Source organism: Centrocercus urophasianus, unplaced genomic scaffold (genome assembly GCF_019232065.1).
Source record: "Centrocercus urophasianus isolate 14NV4802_14NV808 unplaced genomic scaffold, USGS_Curo_1.0 seq_806, whole genome shotgun sequence".
NCBI lineage: Eukaryota > Metazoa > Chordata > Aves > Galliformes > Phasianidae > Centrocercus > Centrocercus urophasianus.
This window is the reverse complement of record NW_024885429.1, coordinates 112,458-135,675: the sequence shown is the minus strand read 5'-3', so window position 1 is coordinate 135,675 and position 23,218 is coordinate 112,458. Positions and strand designations below refer to the sequence as shown.

The following is a 23,218-nucleotide window of genomic DNA, read 5'->3' as shown; positions in this document are numbered from 1 at the left end:
GGTGACCACCACGTGCTGCGCGCTGCCCCAGGACGAGCGGAGCCCCTGCGCCGAGGAGCAGGTGGGTACTGGGGGGGTATTGGGGGGGGGTCCGGGGCACGAAAACGCATGGTCGATGCTCCTGACCCCCCCCCCCCACCAACCCATTTCCTTCTCCCATTCGCCGCAGCTCTCTCAGCAAATCGATGTCCTCTGCGCTGCCTCACGCAACTCCTGGCGCGACCCCCGCGGCTGCTGTGCGTGGGGGGGGGCGCGAGAGGCTGCGGTGCTTTGAGGAGGAATACCTGGAGGGGGTGACGCTGGGAGCTGCCATTCCTCCCCCCCCCCTTCGGCCAGGAGCCTTAATATCCCGGTAATAAAGGTGCTTCGGTGTCACGCTGCTCCGCGTCCCCCCTCCTCGCAGTGTGGGTGATTTTGGGGAGGGCTGTCGGGGCGTGTTTTTGTGCCTGTGATTTTGTCTGTGTGTTTTCGGGGTGTTGCAGCTGTGTCACTGTTTGTGGATCGGGGTGGAACCTGGCTCGCACCCACGCGCATCCGGGGCGCTCTGTGGATCGCAGTTGCTGCATGCTGCACATGGCCTCGTGTCCCCAGGGTGCGCACAGGGCATCCCCACGTGTGGACAACACGGGGCCTTTGCCCCTCCCCACCCGCACAGTGATCCCTTGAGCTGGATTCCCACTCGTGCTTTTATTATTCCTCGTGGGATGCTGGAGGGTTCTGAGATGGGGGGGGGGGTGTGTCTCCCATTTCTCCGCAGCCCCCGCTCCCCAGTTGGTCCCAGTGTTGCGCAGCGCTCTGTGCTGAAGGAGGCCCCCCCCACCCCCCGCGTTCCGCCGGCTCCACGCGTGACTCCGACCCACGCACCCCTCGGGCGCCCCGGGGTGGGCGGGGCTACGCGGAATGTTCCTGGAAGCGGTCACGTGACCGAGCGAGGGCCATTGGCGGGCGCTGTTGCTGGGCGGGGCCAGAGCGAGGAGGCAGAAATAAAAGAGGGCGGGGCTACAACGCTAACCGGAAGTGACGCAAGTTCCATGGCAATGGGGCGCGGGGTCGCGGGTGGCTGCGTGCGAAGCGGGCCGAGAAGCGCACGAAGCGCGCCGGTGCCCTCCCCTCACTCACAACGGAGCCTCTGCATTAAAACAGACGTTTATTGAGGTCACCTGTGAGAAGAATTTCCTTACCTGGAGGCCACGAGGTTGCTGGCGCTGCTGCCCGGCTCTTTGGTTGCCCCATTCCCCGGGGGAGCCTGAAGCTGTGGGGCACACAGTGAGGGGGTGGGGGGCAGGAATCCCCAGTCATTCTATGGCAGCGCACAGCCGTGGGGCCGCTCAGCCCAGCTCTGAGCTCCTCTCCCTTCCCCACCCCCCCCCAACCACCACCACTCCCTGCCCGCCCCATTTCCCCCCCCTCCCCCGGGCCCCACACGGCCGTGACTTCCTTCTCTGCTTCGCGGAACGCGGCGCCGCTTCTTCGAAAAGCCGCGGGGCGGAGGAAGCCGAGCCGTATCAGCTGCCCCAGGGCCGCGCCTTATCAGCACCGCGGCTTCCAGGAAGCGCAGGTGGCTGCGGCCGCCTTTTGCATGTTGCCATGGCGCAGCCGGCCCAAAACAGCCCTGAAAACCCAACGGCGGTGCTGGAAGAGCAGCCTGCGGCTGGGGGATGGAGCGAGGAGGTGTGCGCAGGCAACGGGTGCGCACGGGGGGGGGGGAAATCCCACCGTGCATGAGGGACTTCCCCACAGCCACGCTGCCCCCCTTGCTTCCTCCTTCTTCAACTTCACAGGAATTGAAACTGAGAGGCAGCAGTTGGTGTTTCAGCCATGGCCAAAGTGCAGAGGCAGGCAGCAGCAGCAGCACAGGGCTGGGGTGCTCACAGCTGAGCCTTCAGCTCCCCATCCTGCTACAGGATAAAGTTTTATGCCACCCATTGAGAACAAGAGACATTTATTGACAAAACTAAGTGCTCCTCCAGCACCCAGGCCGGCCAGACGACAGCCCTGCCTTTAGTTTTCTCCCCACTGGGCATTGCTTGGGCTGCAGTCGGGCAGGTTCCTCACCACCTCAGCCCCGTTCTGCAGGGGTTCTCAGCCCCAACCACAGCACAGCCCAAAGCCCATGAGGAGCCCAGGGCCGGGTGCTGTGCTTGGGGTTGGCACGAGCTGCAGAGCCGAGGCACCGAGTTCTACACAGCTGCAGAACGCTTACATTCAAACATCAGCTTTGCTGTGCTCACTGCTTATGGAGTCAAAATTAAAGGGGAGAGAAGGAAGTAACCAACACCAACTTCCACAACCTCCCAACTGCCAGAAGAGCTCGGAAAAACCAAAAAGATTAAAATAAACAGCAGTCTCAGCTGCTGCCAGGAGGCAGCGAGTGCAGCAGCCACCGATCCCCACTACAACCCCTGGCACTTCTGCTCGAGCACAGAGAAAGGTTTGCTGAAAGCCACCACAGAAGGCTTTGCCACAGAAACTCCACGCAAGGGATGAAGCACAGCACATCCATCAGCAGCTCCACCACATTCAGCCTTCACTTCTGTGCTGTTAGCTCAGTATAGATGCACACATTCTGCAGCTGGACAGACATCTGCAGGCTCTCCGCAGCCTCCCCGCCCTGCGTGGGGTTTTACCTACTTAGAAATGCACTCCCTATTTTTAAACTGCTGGTGTGGCAGGGCGGTGAGAGCAGTCAGATCAGACGGGCCGGCTCTGCCGGGCTGCAGCCGGCTGCGGTTCCCACAGCGCCAGCTCAAACTGCAGGACTGCTCACAGGGCCGCCCGCGGCCTGAGCAAACCCTGCTGGAAGGCAGGGGACAGAAATCACCCCGAGTTCCAGCACGGGCTGCACGCCTCAGCCTTGCACAGCACCGCTGCCTAAAGCCGCGACAGCAGAGCTGTGAGTTCAGGCAGCTGAAGATGCCATTTCCAAAAACCCACAACCACGACTCGGAAGCATCGGCTCCGCAACAGCCGCCGCACCAAAGCCACGAGGATCAGTCCAGGCAGGAGCTGCTGCTGCTGCTCACTGGCTCACGAAACAGATCTGTTTCCTCCGGGATAAAACTGAAGCTGTCCGCTTTGCCCTTCTCTCCTCATGCTCTTGAACGAAGCAGAGTATCAGTCAACTCCTCCACTTTCTGTTCCCAAAGCAATAAATCCTCATTGGTACCCACGATCCGAGTGGAACATACCTTCTTTCTTTGGAAAGAATTGCTCAGGGGATGCCTAGATATTCTCCTGGGGTCAACACGAGTCCAGCTGCATAAATATGCCCAGGAGGAGGTGATCGGCTCGCCAGCTCCCAGCGGAGCCGGTCTGCCCTGAGCTCTGCCCCTCTGCGGCACTGCAGCTCACCGGATCATGTAGGCCAAGCTCGCCCCCAGGCCGGCCACTCCTGCAAAGGCCATCAGCACGTTCCTGATGCTGCTTTCCAGGTCCTCCACTCGGAAGAAGTCGACAAAGCCCTCCTAAGACAAAGAGGAGACAGTTATTCCTGTGCCAGCTGCCTCTTCCCACGGGAAGGAGCAACCCGGAGCGATGGGTTGGCTCCTCACCCACAGCTCCTGGAGACCCGCTGCAGACACAGCCCAACAACTGGGAGCCACACAACTGCAGGCAAACTCGGGGCACCCCAATGTTTTGCTGTAGGGATGCCACCGCTTCTTTAGCAGGCAGGGGGGCACGTGTTTTGTGGGGTCAAAGGCACCGCGTAGCACTGGCGAGGTGCTTTCAGAGAGTGGTTTGAACTGGAACAGTGACTCATCGGCACTTCGCTGACACAGGCAGCTGACACCCAGTGGGTTACGGAAATAGGAAACACCGAATCGTTCCGAAAGCCTCGTGGTGGGCAGTGACTCACCCAGCCTCCCTGGCTCATCAGCCACTCGCGTTTGGATGAGACCAAAGCGTCTGTGATGATCCCCGCCAGCGAGCTGATGCACTTCTCCTGGTTGATGCTTTTCAGGTGTTTTGCAACAAAGGCACCAAATGAGATGAGCGTGACGACTCGGCCCCAGTTTGTTACTCCATCACTGAAAACGTGAGCAGCCACCTCGCACACCGCCTGCAGGTCTTCTTCTTTTTTGATTTCCAGCTTCCGAAGCATTCCTGAAGAGAGATTCCAGCTCAGAGACGGGCTGAGCCACGCCAAGCCACCAGCGAGAGGACGCAGCCTCTGTACCTGGGGGCTGAAAGCTGTGGCAGAGCAGCTGCTGCAGGCCCTGCCACAGGATGAGCAGAGCAGGGACCCCACCTCCACCCCATGCTGCCCTCTGAGATCTCGTGAGGGCCCTGGGGGGCAGCAGGAGGCCGGGGGCAGCCTGGCAGCCCTTCGTCTGAGCAGCCACCTGGAACAGCCTGACCCACGGTGCCCCCTCATGAATAAGCAAACAAGATGAGCCTTTACGAAACTGAAAGGCACTGCTTGTTATTGCTCAAACCAAGAGGAAGCCTCCCAGAAGCCAGTTCCTCCTCTGTACACAGAGCTGCCAGCTCTGCAGAAGCCTCGGTTGCTAACAGCAGCTTGGGTCAATCTGCACACCCTGAGCTCTGCTCGTTCAGCAGCACACCCTCCAATTTAACTGAGGCAGGGCAGCCAACCCCTGGACTTTTCCAAACAGTGCAATGCAGGAAGCGAGGAACAAACCGAATCCCTTTGCATTTAGAAGAGAAACCAACCAACAAACAACAAACTGGAACATGGGAGGTGTTCATCACAAACCAGCTTGGGGGGGGGACGCCAACTCTGCCCCTCTGTGCCCTGATGCACCCACCAGAGCCCAAGGAGTCGCTTCTGAGTTAAACAAATCCAACCCAGAATGGTCACATCCTGCAGGTCCCCAGGGGCTGGCCTTGGAATTACATGAAACCAAGCCAAGAAGGTTGGTTCTCACTGGTCCCCTTCCTCCCCCCACCCCATCCTCAAAAGGAGCTGCTTCCAAGTTACACAAAAACAGCCAAAAATGGTCAGTTCCTGCTGGTCCCCAAGGATTCCGTTCTGAATGACACCAATTCAACCCAAAATGGTTGGCTCTCACCAGCCCCCAAGGACTCACTTCCAAGTTACATAAGACCAGCCCAAAATGGCCGGTTCTCCCTTCCAGTCCATTCCAGCACACCCAAACCTGCAGCCTCCCCAACCACCCCATCTGCTCAGCCCAGCCCAGGCACGGGGGCTATTTTCTGAGGGCTATTTTGGGACCGGTTAGGATCAGCACCTTAAAGCAGCCATGCTACGAGCTGAGGGCAAAGGGGGAGAGGGGGGGGCTTCTCCTACCTGAGTCTGCAGAGACCCGAGCTCAAGGCACAGCCCCAAACCCCACAGCAGTGCAGCCCCAGAGCTCCCTCAGCTTTAGGAGCTCCAAAAAGCTGTAATACCGCAGCAGGAGAGCCCCAGATACCCTCAGCGGGGCAACTCCAGAACTCCCCACTTCTTTAGAGGAACTCTGAACCCTTCATCTCAGCGAGGAGACCCCAAACTTCCTCCATTCCCCCAACACCTCCATACAGCACCACGAGGGACCCCCAAAGCCCGCAGCAGGGCAGCCTCAAGCTCCTCTGCACGGCAACAATGGAAATCCCAAACCCCTCACACACACAGGGGAGCTCCAAAACCCCTCACACCACACCGGGGAGCTGCTCCAAAGCCCCTTCACAACATTAGAGCAGCCCCAAACCCTCCAGTACAGCACCAGGACGATCCCCCACCCCTCCACACCGCATTAAGGAGCCCCAAGACGCCTCCATGCTACACAGGGGGGACTCCCAGAGCTCCGTCAACATCGTGAGGAGCACCAGCAGCACATCAGCAAGGGGACGGCCGCCCTTCAGCCCCGGGGCGCGGCGTGGCCCTGCCCAGCCCCCCCTACCCCCCCCCCAGCCCTTCCCAGCGCAAAGTCCGCTTTCGTTTTCACCCCACGGCCGTTCTGTTCCCTTCCCCCCCGCCCCTCGCTCCCGTTTCCCGTTTCCACGCACCCTGGAAGGCCAATTCGTGTTTCTGCATCACTCCGTCCCCGACCCTCCGCAGCGTTTCCAGCGCTTTCTCCATGACGGCTCCGCCCGTCCTGCCGGGCCGCCCCGGCCCTCCCAAGAGCCCCGGAAAAAGCTTCTTAACGCCGGGCTCGGCCTCTCCGGCCGCCTCCCGGAGGTACCGGAGGATGAGCTCCAAGGAGTCCCGCCGCAGCTCGTCGGGCAGCTCGGGCGGCGTGCTGGGTAACGAATCGCCACCTGGGCCGCGTTCGGACTCGGGCTCGCAGCCGTCCAACTCCTCCTCGGGGCTCCACAGCGCGACGGGCCGCGGCGCGGAGTCCGACGGCAGACGGCGGGCAGCGGCGGAACCAAGCGGAACGCGAGGGGCTGCCTCGGAGCCAATCGGAGCGCGGGGGGCTTCGGCGCGGCCGCCGGCGGCCCACAGCCCCGCGGAACCAATCAGAGGCCGCGGTACCTCAGCGGCGGTGGCGGCCGGAGCGGCGGCGGGGGGCGGTGGGGTTTGATCTCCTGCTGGCGAAGCGGGCACCAGGCCCGGGCCTCCACCGCCGCAGTAGAGGTTGAAGCCGATGACGGCGTTCCGCTTGACCGCAAACATGGCGCCCGACGAGCACCGGCGGCTGATGGCGCGGGAGGGCGAAGCCGGGTCTTTTATGGCCGCGATGACGACACGGAGGGGGGGGGGGGGGGGCGGTTCCGCTTCCGGTGCGGCCCCGCGGGAGGTGGGGGCGGGGAGGAGCGGGGAGCGGCTGCTGTGCGCCGCGGGTGTCCTGAGGGGGTAGGAAGTGGAATTTTGGGGTGAAGAAGGGCCGTTCCGCCGCTGGATGTAGGGCTGACCCCCCTGTGCCGGCTGAGGGCGGGGAACTGAGGCGGAGTGCCGTGGAAAGGGCGGCTGGAAGGAGATGTCAGCGCTCCTCGGGAGGTTTGGGATGGATAACGGGGATCTTCTCCAAAGGAACGGCCGGGCGCTGGGAGGGGCTGCCCGGGGAGGAGGGGGTGCAGATCGCTGCACCTGGAGGTGCTCAGGAAAGTGGCGATGAATTCACCTGATGCACCTTTGAGGTTTTTTCCAACCTTAACGACTGCGATTCTGTGTCCACAGGGAATTGCTGTGCATTCGTCTCATTACCGGCCGGGTCCTCACCTCCATCTGCTGCAGTCACAGCCCCAGTGGGCACCACGCAGAGAACACAGCACCACCAGCAGCTGCCACCCAAGGCAATGGTGCCAGCTCACAGCACAGGTTGGGGCCATAAGGTTCCTTCCAACCCATAGCACAGGTTGGGGCCATGAGGTTCCTTCCAACCCACAGCACAGATTGGGGCTGTAAGGTTCCTTCCAACCCAAGCTGTTGTAGAAGTCAAAATTCTTTACCCCCAGGCCTTCAGCTCCATCTTCACCATTGTGAAAGAGCCAGGAGCAGTGGCAAGGTGCTGGAGTGAGGCAAAGCTCCTGGTGCAGTTCAACCAGCTCCACACTCAATAGATTTTTGTGCCCAAAGATGGGCAGGATTCTGGAAATCAAACCTCTGAGGAATCATCCACTCTTAGTTGCTCCCCAAGGAAGGGTTTCCCCGCAGGAAGGGCTGTGGTGCTGTTCAGTCCAAAGGCCATTGAATGCCCAGTGTGGGTACAGCTCTGGACCAAAGGAAAGTGACGTCAGCCTGAGGCAGCTTTGGGGGCTGGACTCTGGTTTACCTTTGGAGCGTGGGGTCGCCACCAAAACCATGAGGAGAGGGAAAGTGGAGAGCAAACAGCCCCACAAAAGGGACAAGGGAAACCCCTGAAAGCCCTGACCAACCCATCAGGATGGTGGTGCGTGGGATGGAGGGAAACTCCAGCTGTGGAGATAAAATACCAGATGGGAAACCCCACGGAGCCCCTAAGACAGATCTTCCTCCTCCAGAGAGGCGGCGAGGACCTGGGGACTTGCCAATGTGAAGAACTCAAGGTGAAGGTGATTTTGGGGGGCCCGAAAGCACTGCAAACTCACATCTCTGTCACCATCCGGAGTGTCACCACCCACTGGCAGAGGAGGAGGCTGTGAGCTCAGGGTGCAGCCCTGCCCTGAGTGTTCCCAATGCCCTTTTGCCCCAGGCTGTAAAAGAACAGGGTCATGCATGAACCCCACACATCCTTTGCCCTGCTGCCCACTCCTTCAAGCAGGACCAGGCAACACCAGGGTCTGGAAGGAGAAATCCCACTCCAGAGCCTTCCCTGTGGCCTCAAGGAATGCGTCCTTGTCGGGAAACGAATTCTTGGCACTGGGAGCAATAACAGAAGCGAGCTCAGCTCGCTCCAGCAGCTCAGGGCAGCGCCCAGCACATATTTCCCCAGCAGTGCCAAGCTCTAAAGCACAAACAAACACCCGCACATACTTGGCACCCAGCTGGAACAGCGTGTCCCTGTGCAAACAGCCGGCTCCTGCTTTGAAGTGGACTGAGGGGATGACGAAATGGCTGATTTGGGGTGGGGGAAAGGGGAGCAGGATGTCTGACGACGGGATGACGGGGCTGTGGGGAGGGTCGGCGCAATGCTTTGAATGCCAGTGACGCCAGCAGCTGGAGGAAGCAAAGTGTGACATCAGGATTGATAACGTGGGCAAGTAACGGCTGCGGGCTCAGGGCAGCACAGCCCTGGTGAGGGGACACGTCACCAGAGCAGCTCTGTCCTCTGGAGGCACCAGGAGCCCCTGGCGCAGGGCATGGAATGGAGATTTCTTTTGAAAGAGGGGAAAACTCCTCCCCTCCTGTGCCTGTCACGAGGTCAGCTGAGACCCAGCGTGGGGCTGAGGCAGGACAGGGCCCAGGAGCCACTTCTGCCCTTCCCACTTCAAAGAAACCCCTTTGGGTTCAGGGAGCACCAAAAACACCCTTGGATACCCGGTGCTGAACACAAGACTTTTCTCCTGTTGGTTCAGCCCGACCCATCGCCCTCCTCCTTGCAATGCTTACACAGGAGCAGAGGACAAAGGCAAAACACCCCTAAAAGCAAAGGCAGAGTCCGTCATGCGATGGACGTGCAGACAACACTGCTCTGCTGCTTCGGGGACAGAACAGACGTCACCCACAGCGCATTACGGTCGTTTTAGGGAACTTCTCTTGCTGGTTCTCATCCTGTGTTGTCACAATCGCTTCCTCCCGCTGTGCAAACATGCCTGGCATTTCCAGCAAAGCAGGGAAGACGTGGTCAGAGTCACTCGCTCCCTCCCTGCCCCCAGCGGGCGCAGGCAGCAGCACAGGCGCAGCCCAGAGCTGCCAACGCCGCTTTGCATTTTTCACTGTTTTTCTCTTGTTTTTCCTCTTTTTTCTTTTTTTTGAAGCACAGCACGCCAGAAACGAGGACAAATGAAGATGTAAAAAATTATATATATATTTGTATATATGATTCGTATCTATTTACAATGCAGCTGGGACCAACAGCAGAGCATCCTAGCAGGCAGCGCGGGGCTGGGCGAGGAGCTGCGCGAGGCACACTGCCTGTCCCTGCCACACTCCTCAGAGCAAAGTCCACGGCTGTAGGGCCACGGCTCCTCGCCCAGGGTCACTGATGAGCCACCTGACAGCAGATGTGTTTGAGCACAGCCTCGCTCCCTGCTCAGAGCAGCAGCATGGGAGCGCAATAAAGTGCAGCTCTGTGAGCGACCCGGCCAGGATCACATGTGAGGAAAGCTGTGCGGTGCATCATCACCCACTGCCTCCCTCGTTTTCTCCTGATCCAACACAGCTCCCCAAAACCCACACGGCCTGCTCCACCTCTACAACTGGGCTCAAATCTGGCCTGGACTCGGTGCTGCCCTGGCACAAACCTCAGCCCCACCGAACGCCCCACACCTGGAGCTGCTTCAGCAGCACCAAGCGGGCACTGAGCGCGCCCCACTCTGCTGCAGCCACCACACTGACTTCATGGTTTGCTTTTTTTCAAGCCTGAAACAAAAAGGCAAGAAAAAAAAAGGACAAAAGGAAAAAAAAAAAAAGAACCTCAAGGGGTGCCTAACATTGCCAACACACGTTTGCCTCTACAATCTCTTTCTCCTCCCTGGGGTGCTGCTGTCCTGCTGCTCTGACACTCACACCCATCCCAACCAGCAGCCCTGTGCACGACTCCGGGCTCTGAGCAGGCAGCTCCATTCACAGCTGCAGGCATCCCTGGCAGAGGACAGAGCAGGAGGAGAGAAACTGCCTGCAAAGCCTCCAAGGCTGCTGCCTCCATTGCAGCCACCAACTCAACCACTTCATTAACAACTCTAACACACACACCTAACCAGACTGCAGGCCACGTATCGGCTTCTGCCACTTCCCCCTCCGCGTCTTCCCCTACAGACACCCAAAGAAAACAACACGATGACACCACACAACTCCTCTCAGTGCTCCTCACTTCCCTCAGGGTGCTGCAGGGAGGGATGCAGCACTGCAGGGACTGCGAGCAGGGATGGTTCTGAGCACTGTGAGAGGTAAGGCAGCAAACCTGCTCGCAAAAAGCAAACGTGCAACCGACTCCACCAAAGGTCTGCCTGCATGGCCTGGGCTACCAGCATCTCATGTTCTTCTTGGTTGTGGTGTGTGTTTGCTACAAATACTCGTATAACTATGTGGATTCTGGTGCTCCCAGCTCTATGGTACAGTGAAGTTCAATCCAATTAACCAAAAGAAAAAAGAAAACAGGAAAAAAAACCAGCCCGTGAGCGTGGGCTACCCTGCCAGTTTGCTGGCGACGAGTGAGGATTTTCTCTGCGGGAGGTCCTGAGGTTTGGGGATGTGGTCTCCTGTCACCAGGTTCTTGTCCGGCCCCGCAGTCGGCAGCTGTTTGTTCTTCATCTTCGCCTTGGCCATGTTGTAGTCACCAGAATCAAAGTATTTTTGCTGAAAGAGAAAAAAGGAGTTCAGGTTACTCTGAAGCACCCTGGGATGGCCAAGCTGCACACAATAGGCTACAACTCACACCTTTAAGAAGCTGTGACACCCAAAACTTATCACCGAAACAACATGCAAGGGGAAAGTCCAAGGCAGCTGTAGGGCCTTTATTTAGCAGCTCCCACAACGCCCAGCACGGCTCAGGTGTCTCAGCCCAGCCAGCAGCCTCCATCCCCATCCCCTCTCCTTCCACTACTTGAAGGGAGCTTATAAACACACGGGAGAGCAACTTCTTACACACGCAGGCAGTAACAGGACAAGAGGGAATGGCTTTAAGCTAAACGAGGGGAGATTTAGGTCAGACATGAAGCAGAAATTCTTCACCTAGAGACGGTGCAGCGCTGGCACTGCTGCCCACAGAGGTGTGGGTCCCCCATGCTGGGCAGCCTGAGCTGCCCACACAGCCCACGGTAGGGGTGGAGCTGGACGTCTCTTCCAACCCATTCTATGATTCTGTGATTCTAACAGTGACTGTGGAGCAGACGCTGCGTCAGCAGCCTCCTCCAGACAGGCTCAGCTACAGCAGCACAGCTGGGGGACATTTGCTGATTTAGTTTATTCCACTTTGGCAAACACGTGAGCTGTGGGTCAAAGGCAGGACGTCCTCCCCAGTGAGCGCAGCCCAGTCCACAGCCCAGACAGACTCCTGCAGCTGAAACCAAAGGGCCAAATGCCTGCAGAGATGCAGCCCTGAGACACCTCCCAGCAATGCTGAGCTGTGGTGCGAAGGGCATTCCACTCCCTCGCCATGACTCTGTGCTGCTCTGCCCTGCTGACAGCAGAGCAAAGGGCAAAAGGACAAGCAGAGTTTGGACAACGCTTTGAGAAATGCTGCTTGAACACTGGGTGGTCCTGTGTGGAGAAAGGATTTGGACTCAGTGATCCCTGTGGGTCCCTTCCACCTCAGGATATTTGGTGACACTGTGGTGCTGCAAACAGATCTGAAGGCCCCACAAAGCCCAGCCCAGTCCTAAACCCTTTCCCGCTTGGTGTTAAATAATTAAATCCTCATTTCTGTGCTTGCTTTAGGAGCTGGTACCTAAAACACCACCAGCATTCCTGTCAGCAATGCAGCACACACAGGGACTGCTCAGGCAGCTGCACCAGGACCAGCAGTACGGGGTGGCTGAGGCATTCAGCCATGCACACAACGGCTCAAAGGGATTTCTGCATCATCCTGTGCAAAGAGCCTTCAGCAGCAACCCAAGCAGCTGCAGAAGGCTCTTGGGGAAGGATTTAATTACTTTACCAGGGAGCGCAGCCATAGGATTGGCTTTTTCTGTTGACTTGCTGGCATCCCCCATGCCCTCTGCACCAGCCCAGAACATGAGCAAAACACAGAGCAGAGAGAAACACCTGGACACTGCAGAAGGCTGCGGGGATCTGCACATTTCTCCCCACATTTCCTTAATCCACACGCTCAATGGGATTTTGGCTCTACAGAGCTCTACAGAGAAGGGCTCAGGTGTCCCAGTGGCCACAAGTCAGCAGTGTGCCCTATGAGGGCCAGGGGGACCCTGGGTGCAACGCCCAGAGCACGGCCAGCAGGGCAGGGTGGTGCTCCTCCCCTCTGCTCTGCTCTGCTGTGGGGATGGCACAATTGGAGCTCTGGGCTCAGTGCTGGGCTCCCCAGTTCCAAGCAGGCTGGGAGGTGCTGGGAGAGTCCCATGTTGGGCACTGAACGTCACCTGATGGGGAATGGCTGAGAGCTCCGGGCTGCTCTCCTGGAGAAGACTGAGGGGGCTGTGAGCAGTATGAGAAAGGCGGGGTCAGGAGGACGGGGCAGTGCCAGGACAAGGAGGGCACAGGGCAGCCCCCACGGCTCTGTGATGCTGCGAGTGCTGACACGGCCCCGCTGCATGGAGAGCACGGAGCCCATAAGGAGCGATAAGTACCCCTTTCTGCAGCCTCTTCATGAGGAAGTCGGAGCCGCCGGGCTTCTGGCCCAGGTTGGGGTATTTGGCCTTCAGCTTCGCCTCCTCGGCCCGCTCCGGGATGACGGTTTCCTTTTCCTGCGAATCCTGAAAGACAGCGGTGGATGTAAAAGCTTCGGCCCCACGGCAGACCAAACGACCGAGGGGACCGATGTCCCTCAGCGCCCACACGCAGCCCGAAGGAGCGCACCGGGCGCTGCGGGTAACCGGCCCACACGGAGCCCCGCAACCCCAGAGTCCCACAAGCCTCTCCCGGAAGTCCCGCCTCCGCGCCAGCACCGCAGCCAATGAGAGGCTGGAACAACGGCGACAGAAGCCAACCGGTGAGCCGGGCAAGGAAGAGTGGCGTGCTGCAGAGCCAACGGGAAGCGGGAGGGCCCGCCACGCTGTTCCTCACCTGTTTCTCCTGCCCGGAGTCCTCCGCGCGGGCGCCGGTACCCAACTGGGCGGCCATGGCGGGGTGTGGCTGCCTTGGGGCTCCGCGCTACCTCTGCGCTCACTGCGCGCCGTTCGGCCCTGCGCTCTGCTCCAAAATGGCCGCCACCGCCCCCTGACGCCCCGGCTGCGTGACGGACAGGCACGTGCCCAATGGGCGCAGTGAGGAAGCCGTGGTGACGTCACGCACGACCAATGAGAGGCTGCGGGGGGCGGGGAAAAAGGCCGGGCTTGGCCACTCTGCGTGGTGCTGTCGGAACCAATGGGAAGTGAGAAAGCAAGGGAACGTGTGAGCTACTGAGCTTGATGGACAGTGAGAAGAACCAATAGGCAGAGCGGTCCGGGAAGAGGGGCGTGGTCACAGTCTGGGCGCTGGGACTGCTCTGGAAGCGGGCCCCCCCTGGTGGGCAGAAGGAGCACAGCAGAACCCGTAGCGCCCTTTACTCCCAGCGCCCCCCAGGTCCTCACCCCCCGCAATGCTCCCAAAGCGCCGCGAGGCCCAGTGCTGGCGCTGCCCCCGCTTCTCCCACCTCCAAATCCACGCAAAATAGGAGCTGAGCCACCATGGAGGCAGAGCACAGAGGGAACTGCTGCAGGATGCAAAGGAACACGTTCACACTGCCCAGGAGGGAAAGTGGGGGAGAAGAAGAAAAAAAAACACAAAACAGTGATAAAAAAAAAACAGTGTAAACTTTTCCCTTCCTCTCTGACACAGAGACCCTCGAGCTCCCCCCAGCACCTGCAGCCACAAAGGCACCAGGTCCCAATTCCAACACAGCGGGGTGGAGGAGGAGGCTCTGCATGCAGCCCCCAAGGGGCACAGGGCCCTTCCCAGGGGAGCAGCTCCACGCGTGGACCCACAGCCCTCAGCCACCTCTCGTGGGCCCACCATAGGATTTAGGCCCTGTTAAAGGCCGCCAGCACAGCCCAGATCACCTCTGTCCCTCTGCCCTGGGCTGCCTCAAGCTCCGTATCAGCCTCCAGCACATCCTTGGCTCTGCTCATGGCCATCTCATACTGGGTGTCCTCCAGGCTGCCCAAAGCCTTCTCCAGCACATCCGAGGTGTGGGCCAGCACCAGCAGCGCCAGCAGCCTGCGGTCCATGCGGCGCAGGTCCCCCGTCCAGCGCTCCAACACGCTGTCCTGCAGCTTCCTCAGCAGGCGTTGCTTCTCAGTGGTGTCACAGACGGGGTGGGTGGTCATGTCGAAGAGCAGGAAGCTCTGCTTCCCCGTGGTGAGGATCCCCTTCTCCACCAGGCCCTTGGCCACACGCTCACGCACGTTCCGCAGCTGATACTGCAGCTTGAAGGGGTTCCAGGTCTCGCCTGGGGAGAATCACGGAACCATGGGATCACAACAGAGTTGGGGTGGAATGGATAAGCAGAATGGCTTTAAGCTAAAAGAGGGGAGGTTTAGGTCAGATGTGAGGTGGAAATTCAACCCAGAGCAGTGTGGGTGCCCCAGCCCTGGAGGTGCTCAGGGCCGAGCATCCGTGCTCACGGCAGGGGAAGGGACTGCACTGTCTGCAAGGCACTTTCCAACCCAAGCCCTTCCAGGAATCTGCTCTTTTTTTCCCCCCTGGACCAACCTGTGAGCAGCTCTATCCAGGTCTGCACCGTTTCCGTGGACTCAGAGGCTTTGATGTGCCGGAGGGTCTCATCCAGAAGGACATCACCAGTGGGAGCAGCCGACTTCAGCAGCACCTGTGAGAACCAACCAGAAACTGTAAGGCCCAGATGTGGGCAGACACATGAGATGTGCCACAAATGGGGCATCGGTGGGCAAACCCATGAGCCAAAGCCATCCAGCACAGCACAGCATCACGGGGAAGCAACCCCGGGGGGCACACAATAGCTGGGACTCATTAAACCACCCCCCTGAGCCCCACTGCCATCACCTTCCTGTCCAGCAGCTGCTTCTTCCTGGCTGTGAGTGGCTCCAGATGGATGCGGCCCCGCAGTGCCAGCTCGATGAGGATGCCGCCGCGCAGACCAGGGGACAGGCAGTCGTTCCAGAAGGATGGGTAGCCCTGCAAGCAAGGGGACAGGCAGGGAGCTGGGGACAGGAGGGACGGGAGCCAGTCCTCCCCGATGCTGAACACCCAACATCCAGCCAAGAACATTTTCCTCCTTGGAGCCCCTGTCACAGTGTGAGCAGTGCAAGCCAATGCCATCCTGCCCTGTAGCATCCACAGTGCTGCCCTCAGGAGCAGGCAGTGACTCCTCTCTCCTCAGCGCTGTTCAGTTCCCCACTATGTTTGTTTGCACAGTGCTATAAACACTGCGTTGTTCAGCTCACGTAGCTGAGAGAACCATAAAGTAGATTTTAACTTTATTTGCTTTCTTCACTTCCTGGTGAGTAGAGACAAAGCAACTCTTCATGCTTGCACAACATGCCCCGCTTCCTTCCATCACGGCAGATGCAACGGATTTGTTTTGGTTTTTAGCAGGTGGAGTTAAGGAATAAATTTCCCAAGGAGAAAGGGTACAGATGTCACCAATTTAATTTGTTGGGTATTCCCACCCTGAATTTTAGGGGTAAGTTGAAAGCTCATGTCAGAATCATGACAGCTTGGTGCTTACGAGAATGAAACTGCATTGGATTTGCCTAAAATTGTCTGTTTTTTTCACCAGTCCAGCCATGAGCCCACAGGAGAGCTGGGGCAGCGCAGGGCCATGGAGCCCAGCTGGCTGCCAGGTTTCTGCTGCCCCATGGAGGAATGTGGAAGGACAGGAAGGGGGAAAAAAAAAAAACCACCAAAACCAAAGCAAGCATGTGAAAAATCTTTTTTTTTCTTTATCTATTGTGCTCACTTAATTTCCTGCTGGCCAAAGATCCATTCCCAGGAACACATTAACCACACAGAGAATGTTTAACGTAGCCCAGGGAGAATGTAAACTGCACCACACTCCCATGTGGCTCTCAAATATTTGCTCCAAGGTTCCTGCACAGCATTCTGCTCTCCTGTGCCTCCTGCTCAGCCCATGAGCCCTATTCTTACCCCGGCTTCCCAGGCAGGGCAGCCACCAGCCCACAGCTGCAGGCTGGGAGCACAAGGCGAATGGTCTGAGCTGGGCATTGTGCAGAGAAAACAACTGCAAAGCTCCCCCAGAGTAAATGCTCTGCAAACAGCAACACCACAACCGTGCACAGCCACTGTGGCTTCCCACCCCCCCCAAGGCAGAGCTGCTGCTGGGCAGTGCTTGCATGCAACCCTCAGCTGCCCCACAGAGCCCCACAGCTCCCTCTGAGCCACTGGTGGGGGGTGTTTGGGGGTTGTTTGAGCTGGGGAGGACTCGGGGTTAGAACTCAAACAAGCTTTCAGCCGCTGGAGCATCGCTCACCTCCTTGTCCTGCAGCCCCAGGAGCAGCACCTCCTCCATCAGCGTGAGGCGGGGGGCTTTGGAGTTGTCAGAGTCATCGTCAGGCAGCTCCCTGTCCGCAGCCGCGTCCTGCTCAGGCTCAGTCCTTTTGTCCCCACGCCATCCCCGACGTGTGAGCGTCGTCATCCCCACCTGGGGATAAAGAACAGAGGCGCCGAGAGCGAGGGGTACGGCAACAGCCCGACTCGGAGCATGGCCTCAGGGAGGACAGGGGCTCTCTGCCCCTCTTACCCGGAGCTCTCAGCTCACCTGGCCCTGGGAGCGGCCGCTGCCGCGCGGTGACGTGTTGATTCAGATGACTGCACCTCCAGGAAGGGAACCAGGAATCGCAGCCACCACGGGGACGTCCTGCCCTGAGGGCTTCCGGGCTGAGAGGGCTCCAGGGCCTGGGTCGGGTTTTGCACACCTGGAGCTGCTGCCAACCCTTGACGCTCACAGCGCTGCAGAGCCCACAGCGCCATCCCTCGCCTGCAGCAGCACCGCTCAGCACAGAGCAGCACCGCCTTTTTATGGCCCTCTTTGCTCTCACCATCGCAGATGAGGTCGGAGACAAGAACGTAAACTCCACTGACCACCCACAACAGTCCCCGTGTTTTATTAACGGCCCCAAACGCGCTCAAAGCATAAAAGAAAGACAGCAACCAACTGCTGAAGAACAGTGTTTTAATACGATCAAACGGGACAAATTCAAACGTGTCAAGAAACGTTCAGCTACCCAGACCAAGAGAGAGCAGCAGCTCTGAGCAACAGGCAGCATCTCTACAGCACATCCAAAGCCAACCATCGCTTTGGTGGAATAAAAGTGGCACCTCCTCCAACTCTTGCAATTAATCATTCCACCTGAACACACGAATCAACACACCTAAACTGAAACAGTTTCTTTTTTAAATCATCTCACGCCATTCTAACAAACAGCTGCCTACAATTAATGGTACGCAAGCAGCCATCCAGCTGCCTGCACTTGGCATGGGATATTAATTAATGGGATGAAGAGTGACTATACTTTGGTCTGGAAGAAATACAAAGAATCTGAGACCTCTAACAGTTCCAGTTCTGCTCTTTTTGCACAAGAAAAACAAAAACTTTAACACCAGGAAGCTGATCAGAATTGCAGCAGCATTCTGTGAGCGTTTCTTGACAGGGATGCAACCCCCCATAGAAACTCACTGCTCATTTCTCCGTCTGGGCTTCTTGATAAACTTCCTCTCCTTAAATCCACCCATAGCACAGGAAACCCCCCAAAGGAATTTCAGTATTAACATTCACGTTAAACACAAGGAGGAAGCAGTGGAGGAGCACCCTGCGAGGCAGACAGCAGGGGACGGGTGCCTAGAACTGCTCCTTCGGCTCGCTCATCTTCCTCCTTTTTGGCAGCACATCCTGACTGGAGGAAGGCTCAGCCTGGTGAATCTGCAACAGAACAGGGCCTGCGTTACAGCGCCGTCACGGAACTGAGCACGGGGAGAAGCACCGAGCGCTGGGGGCGGGGGACCCAACGCTGCCTCCCTCCCAAGGGCAGATTGCAGCACAGACGCCGCTGCTCCACCTGCAGGCGCAGCGGAACCCGGCTCCCTCCCAGCAGAGCGTCGAGGCGGCAGGGAGCTTTGCTAAGTCCATTCTCTAGCAAATATCAATCAATCCTAATGAGCTTTGCCTCAACCTGTGCTCAGCTTTCAGCTCTTTGGAACAGACTTGGTTTGACGCTAAGGATCAGAACGTGCTGATGTCCATCAGTCAAAGCAATGAGAATCCATTATTTCAGCATAAAGTGTGGCAAAGCCGACGGTTTTATTCACTGGAGCAGAAAACATCTCAAAGAAGTAAAGAAAAGCTGACACTCACAATGTAGGCTTGGAATAACTTCCCACTCCTCGTCCTGCTTTCTGACACATTAAGTTCAGAGGTCTTCCTGGCCAGATGATCAACCTAAAGAAAACAATCTGAAAATAAATGCTGCAAAGCATTTCCTAAAGCACTCGGGTACCTGGGGCTGTTCTGCCTTAAGGACCTTCAGCACCTGCGTCTGAAGTCATCCTCCACATTTAAATGAGGTTTTCCCATTTTCACCTTTCATACCTGAGGATTGGAGACGTACTGATTTCTTTTCTCCTTCAAAACTTCATCCCTTCCACAAGGAAAATCCTCCTCTGTAAGAAAGCAAAGCGAAGCACACAGTGAGCAATGCACTCCCAGCCTCACACCTCTGCAGGGCTCTGAGCTGGGGGAGGAATCGTGCACCACAGATAAAGAATGGGCGCTTCCTTCTGTTTCCAATCCATGCAGTTTTCCCTACAATCCACAGATCAGCACAGTGCTGCTCTTCTGCCATGCTAAACAAGCCAAGGATTGCAGGATGACAGCAGCATTATTTTAGACAGCTTTGTAAACCTCTTGTATTGAAATAAAACACAAGTTCTACCTTGAGCTTCCAAAGCATCTGCACGATCACCATCTCCTGCTTTGTTATCCAACGCGGGATCTTCCTGGAATGAGAAGGGGGCCCAATTACTGCAGACAGAAGCAGAGAGCTCCTGCTCACAGCAGTCAGATCTCCTTAGATGGATTCTAAGTGAAACAACACGTATTTATAAAGTTATTGAATCTGATACAGGATGTGCAGCCCAGCTCAGTGCTACTTCCCCATCAATGCAAGCAGGCAGAGATGGAACTCAGTCACTGAAAAACATCCGTCTGAAATGACTGCAATCCTAGAAAAAAACTTTGAGCACGTAACATCCTCCTTAGAGTGCCACAGAAACACTGCATTCCTTGTTCATAATGCCACACTAACAGATGCAGCAGAATTAATGGCCCCTTTCTACCACACAGATCGAAAACAGTTCCGAAAGCTGCAGCAGCACTCGAGTTCTCACCTTGATGTGCTGGCTTTCTTCTGCTTCATCTCCATCCACCGTGAGCACCGGCAGGGGCAGACTGGGCTCTTTTTGCTTCAGAATGCTTTCATCGCAGTTTTCTACTCTCTGTTTGTCAGTTGTGACTTTCACTTTCAGCATGTGGAACGGCGTTGGCACCTCACCCATGTTCAGGTACATGGGCTCTCCCTCGAATATCATCCCCTCACATTCGCTCTCCTTGAAGCCAGGGGGCTGATAATCAGGTGGTGTAACTGCAGGAGAAAAGCAGCTCAGCTTACGGGGTTAAGAGACTTTTCTGCCTTCAATACAAAGCTGTTAAAAAACGCGTGTGGGAGGAAAGGAATTACTAATTTTCCACTCGTACTAAATGAAGTTCTTTCCCTCTACAACCGTTTGAAACAGTTCACGCAGGCAAGCAGATGAGCTAGAAATTCCTCTAAAAAGCAGCAGCTGCTGCCAGACATTTAGAGGGCAGCACCAACTGGCACACAGCACTTCCTAATGCACTCAGAACAACCCAGTTTGTCCTTAAAACTCCCACTGCAACCAAGTCAGCTGTAAGGCCGTATTCCTGCTGGGAGATCAGATCAGCACCCCCTGCACTTTAGAAACCGTCCTGAGAAATAACCAAGCCCCAGCAAATGTAAAGATTACACGTGAAATTCTTTCTTTTAATCGCTCTCAAGGATCTCGGCACAGCAGATCAGTCGAAGCGATGGGGAAACACCACCTTCATCATAGTAGAAGAGCTTCATTGTCAGGCAGACGTCGTTTGGGAGCGGGCCCAGGTTCTGCATCAGAACGTAGATCTTGCGGATGAGGAGGATGCTCGCCTTCTTGGTGTCTGCACAGCTGATGGCAGAATCGCTCTGTTTGTTCTTACTGCAAACAGAGAACACTCAGCTTTCATACAGACTGAAGTTCTGCTGTTTTAAGGCACGCAACTGAGAACTGCGCGAGTTTAAATGCTGAAATGATTCACTGTGTTTTAAAACTAAGGCTAAATAATGGACCACGCTGATCTAGAATTACAGACAGACCAAAGAACTCCTGGGCAGGGCAGGCTGGCAATACCTGCTGAGGTTCAGGACCGGCCCGTTGGGGGTGTACTTGAATTTGAAGTGGTAACATTCTGTAATTGTCTGCAAACAAATGCAGTAATTATTAAATTATCAGTTGTCAAGGAAGCCAATAATGCTGCTGCTTCCATCCAGTCCCCGACTGACCTTTATTTAAATCACAGTCCTTAACTCTCATCCAATGCATTTGAAATACTGCATTTGAATCCTTACCAGATTTAACACGCACAAAGTCACCAAGGCTCAACGAAGCTGAGCCAGGGGCTGCCAGGATGAATTCACGTGAAAGAAACTCCAAGATTTAGTCTGGAGTTTTCTATCCAAACATTCCTGCTCTGCCAGATTTACCTGAGGATCATCCGGGTGGGTGTAGACCTGGAGGTTTGAAAGGAAGGGCAGGGGACAGATTAAGACCCACACACACATCCGAGCACCAACCTTTAGACACAAGGGCTTTACTCTTCTACCACTTACCGCCAGGACGACCATTCTTAGCTGTGAGAAGCAAAAAGAACAACATCAGATGTGCTCAGCCCACTTCCGCTGTTTTGTTTCTTCAGCTCTCAAAACCAACTACGACCACTCCAGGCCTACTCAAAGCAATCAAGCTCTTCATCCGTTCAGCTCATCTCTTTGAGAAAGGATTTGCTTATGTGGCCTCCAGAGATCGAGCACACAACAAGCAGTACCCTGAACTCCCACACTTTAGCTGTTTCAGTGCATCACAGAACAGTTTTCCTGTAACCAGAGACTCCCCTGGCTGCAGTGGCAAGCAGTGGAATCACATACACGAATATTTAAATGCACTTCAAATAGCTGAATAACACTGGAAGACTTACGTATTTCTTCTGCAAGGCATCGTAGCATCCCAACATCCTGCAAAAAGCAAACATTGCCCAGCTAGTCCTGATTCCTATTAGCTTCACCTCTAAGGACAGCCTGCAAATGCACCTCTTCCTTACGGCTCTTCTGAATACATTCAACCCTCAGGAATTCTCTGTGGTGCGTACACGATGCAGTCCTGTGCCTGCAACCATCCACGTGTTCACAGCACTGTTTCTGATGCCTGACTGCGTGTTATGATGGATAAAAGCATGACAAGAACTTAGCCACAACCAGATAGTGAAGATCGGGCACTAAGAACACGAGCTGGGCACTTGCTTGCTTCCACAGGGTGAAGCTTTCCTTACAGTTGCTAACTAGAGAGCTACCTTTCAGAATTCACACACTGTAACTGCTGTGTGAGTGTGTGGTCAACGTACCATTTCACCAGCTGAGTCGAGCCGGGGCAGTTTTTGTCTTCCCTTAAGATTTTGACACAGAGATCTCAAAAGAAAATGAAAAAGCCATCTTTAAGGACAAAAACCAACAACACTGGAAGCGAAGCTCGTTCTCCAGGCACTCTGTTAAGCATAGATTAAAGTGCAAACGCTCTTATTGCTCTATCAGCATCACTGCTATCTTTAGTAACATTCAATAACGACCGTACAGTAAAGTTTCAGTGTGGTCATAGGAAATAGCTACTGCCTTTAATTAAATGAATGAAGTGGCTTAAGAATAAACTCAACAACAACCCTGTGCCCATCTGCTATGCAAAAAAGCTTGAGAACAGCCTGTTACCATCCAGGTATCTGGTCCCATAGGCGCTTTCAGGGAAGATCCCTCTCAGGTAGGTAATGCAGGACACTGCCACAGCCAGCAGCCTCTTCACGAGAGTCAGGGACTGCTGTTCTGTGTATATTTTATTGGGAAACACAACTGCACTCTGCAGAAGAGAAATCAGTCATCTTTCAACACCAAATCTGTACGGATTACAGCCTGCCTACCAAACACTTTAAATGGCAGATGTGATTTTCAGCACTTACAAAGCCAGGTGTGTTTGTAGCATCACTGAGGCTGGAGAAGAGCTCTAAGAGAACTGCCTGGGATCATCAGACAGGGCTGCCCAGAGCTGTGGGTGCCCCACACAGGAATGCCTCCCACAACAGGGGAGGGCATCTCACAACCAACTTTTCCAGCCTTAATGATTCTATGAAGTCCAGCTATCAACCCACAGCCCCCACCCGTAATGCTTGGTGTGACGATGCTTTAACACATCACTCATTTACACAAACACATTACACTCTGGAGGTTTAACCCTACTTTGCCACTGAGCACCTTTATTTCGAGTTAGAAATGGAACAGTCCCAAATTTTCAAGTGAAGAAAGCTTACAACACAGCTGGGTGTTTGATTTAAGCTAAGATTCGCTATTTTTTACTTCAGTAAGACGCTGTGATGGAACTAAACCGTACCACACAGTTCTTGGGCTTCTGAGCAGTCGCCATCGCTCTCCTTCAGCGCAGCACCTGCAGCGCCTCGGCCGCAGCCCGCCTCCGATCGCGCCTCGGCGGCCCGGCCCGACAGCCGCCTGCGCTGAGGTAACTTCGGGCCGTGTGCAAAAGGCGGGGGGGGGGGGGGCGATTCGAAGGCCCGGCACGCGGCTCTTTGTGTCGTGTGCAAAGGGGGGAGGAGGGGAGAGCGCGGCCGTCGCTTCCCGCCAATTTTCACCTGAATGGCGCTGATTTTATTTATGTTTACCTCGATCTGAAAAGCTGTGAAGAACAACAGAGTTATGA

At 56.1% G+C, this 23,218-nt stretch overlaps 5 protein-coding genes across 7 annotated transcripts in view; 1 reads left to right on the top strand and 4 right to left on the bottom strand.

The window, feature by feature from the left end:
- Positions 1-771, top strand: part of ECM1 (extracellular matrix protein 1) — a 4,481-nt gene extending 3,710 nt beyond the window's left edge. The window contains exons 6-7 of the mRNA XM_042838484.1: positions 1-61; positions 170-771. Of these exons, the coding sequence (XP_042694418.1) occupies positions 1-61; positions 170-274 (166 nt within the window). The 3' untranslated portion in view covers positions 275-771. The remainder of the gene's footprint in view (positions 62-169) is intronic.
- A 1,154-nt stretch (positions 772-1,925) lies between these two features.
- Positions 1,926-6,602, bottom strand: MCL1 (MCL1 apoptosis regulator, BCL2 family member). The gene is made up of 3 exons (XM_042838489.1): positions 5,971-6,602; positions 3,857-4,104; positions 1,926-3,464 (listed from the first exon to the last, which is right to left on the bottom strand). Exons 1-3 carry the CDS (start codon positions 6,578-6,580, stop codon positions 3,348-3,350), a joined length of 975 nt encoding a protein of 324 aa, XP_042694423.1. The 5' UTR covers positions 6,581-6,602; the 3' UTR covers positions 1,926-3,347.
- A 2,727-nt stretch (positions 6,603-9,329) lies between these two features.
- ENSA (endosulfine alpha) lies at positions 9,330-13,341 on the bottom strand. Its single transcript, XM_042838476.1, has 3 exons — positions 13,226-13,341; positions 12,790-12,915; positions 9,330-10,843 (listed from the first exon to the last, which is right to left on the bottom strand). Exons 1-3 carry the CDS (start codon positions 13,280-13,282, stop codon positions 10,673-10,675), a joined length of 354 nt encoding a protein of 117 aa, XP_042694410.1. The 5' UTR covers positions 13,283-13,341; the 3' UTR covers positions 9,330-10,672.
- Positions 13,342-13,435: 94 nt separating this feature from the next.
- GOLPH3L (golgi phosphoprotein 3 like) lies at positions 13,436-17,092 on the bottom strand. Of its 3 annotated transcripts, none has more exons than XM_042838475.1 (5): positions 16,878-17,092; positions 16,608-16,778; positions 15,161-15,292; positions 14,852-14,966; positions 13,436-14,588 (listed from the first exon to the last, which is right to left on the bottom strand). In XM_042838475.1, the coding sequence occupies exons 2-5, from the start codon at positions 16,770-16,772 to the stop codon at positions 14,161-14,163; spliced, it is 840 nt and encodes a 279-aa protein (XP_042694409.1). In that variant the 5' UTR covers positions 16,773-16,778; positions 16,878-17,092; the 3' UTR covers positions 13,436-14,160. The 3 variants fall into 3 exon arrangements, with proteins under 3 accessions (XP_042694409.1, XP_042694407.1, XP_042694406.1); XM_042838473.1 differs by having other exon boundaries at positions 16,896-17,092; XM_042838472.1 differs by having other exon boundaries at positions 16,608-17,092.
- A 200-nt stretch (positions 17,093-17,292) lies between these two features.
- On the bottom strand, positions 17,293-22,927 carry HORMAD1 (HORMA domain containing 1). The gene is made up of 13 exons (XM_042838483.1): positions 22,895-22,927; positions 22,222-22,366; positions 21,864-21,927; positions 21,441-21,477; positions 21,076-21,096; positions 20,950-20,976; positions 20,597-20,664; positions 20,253-20,404; positions 19,520-19,773; positions 19,066-19,129; positions 18,723-18,793; positions 18,489-18,572; positions 17,293-18,056 (listed from the first exon to the last, which is right to left on the bottom strand). The coding sequence occupies exons 1-13, from the start codon at positions 22,925-22,927 to the stop codon at positions 17,976-17,978; spliced, it is 1,101 nt and encodes a 366-aa protein (XP_042694417.1). The 3' UTR covers positions 17,293-17,975.
- Positions 22,928-23,218: the final 291 nt, after the last annotated feature.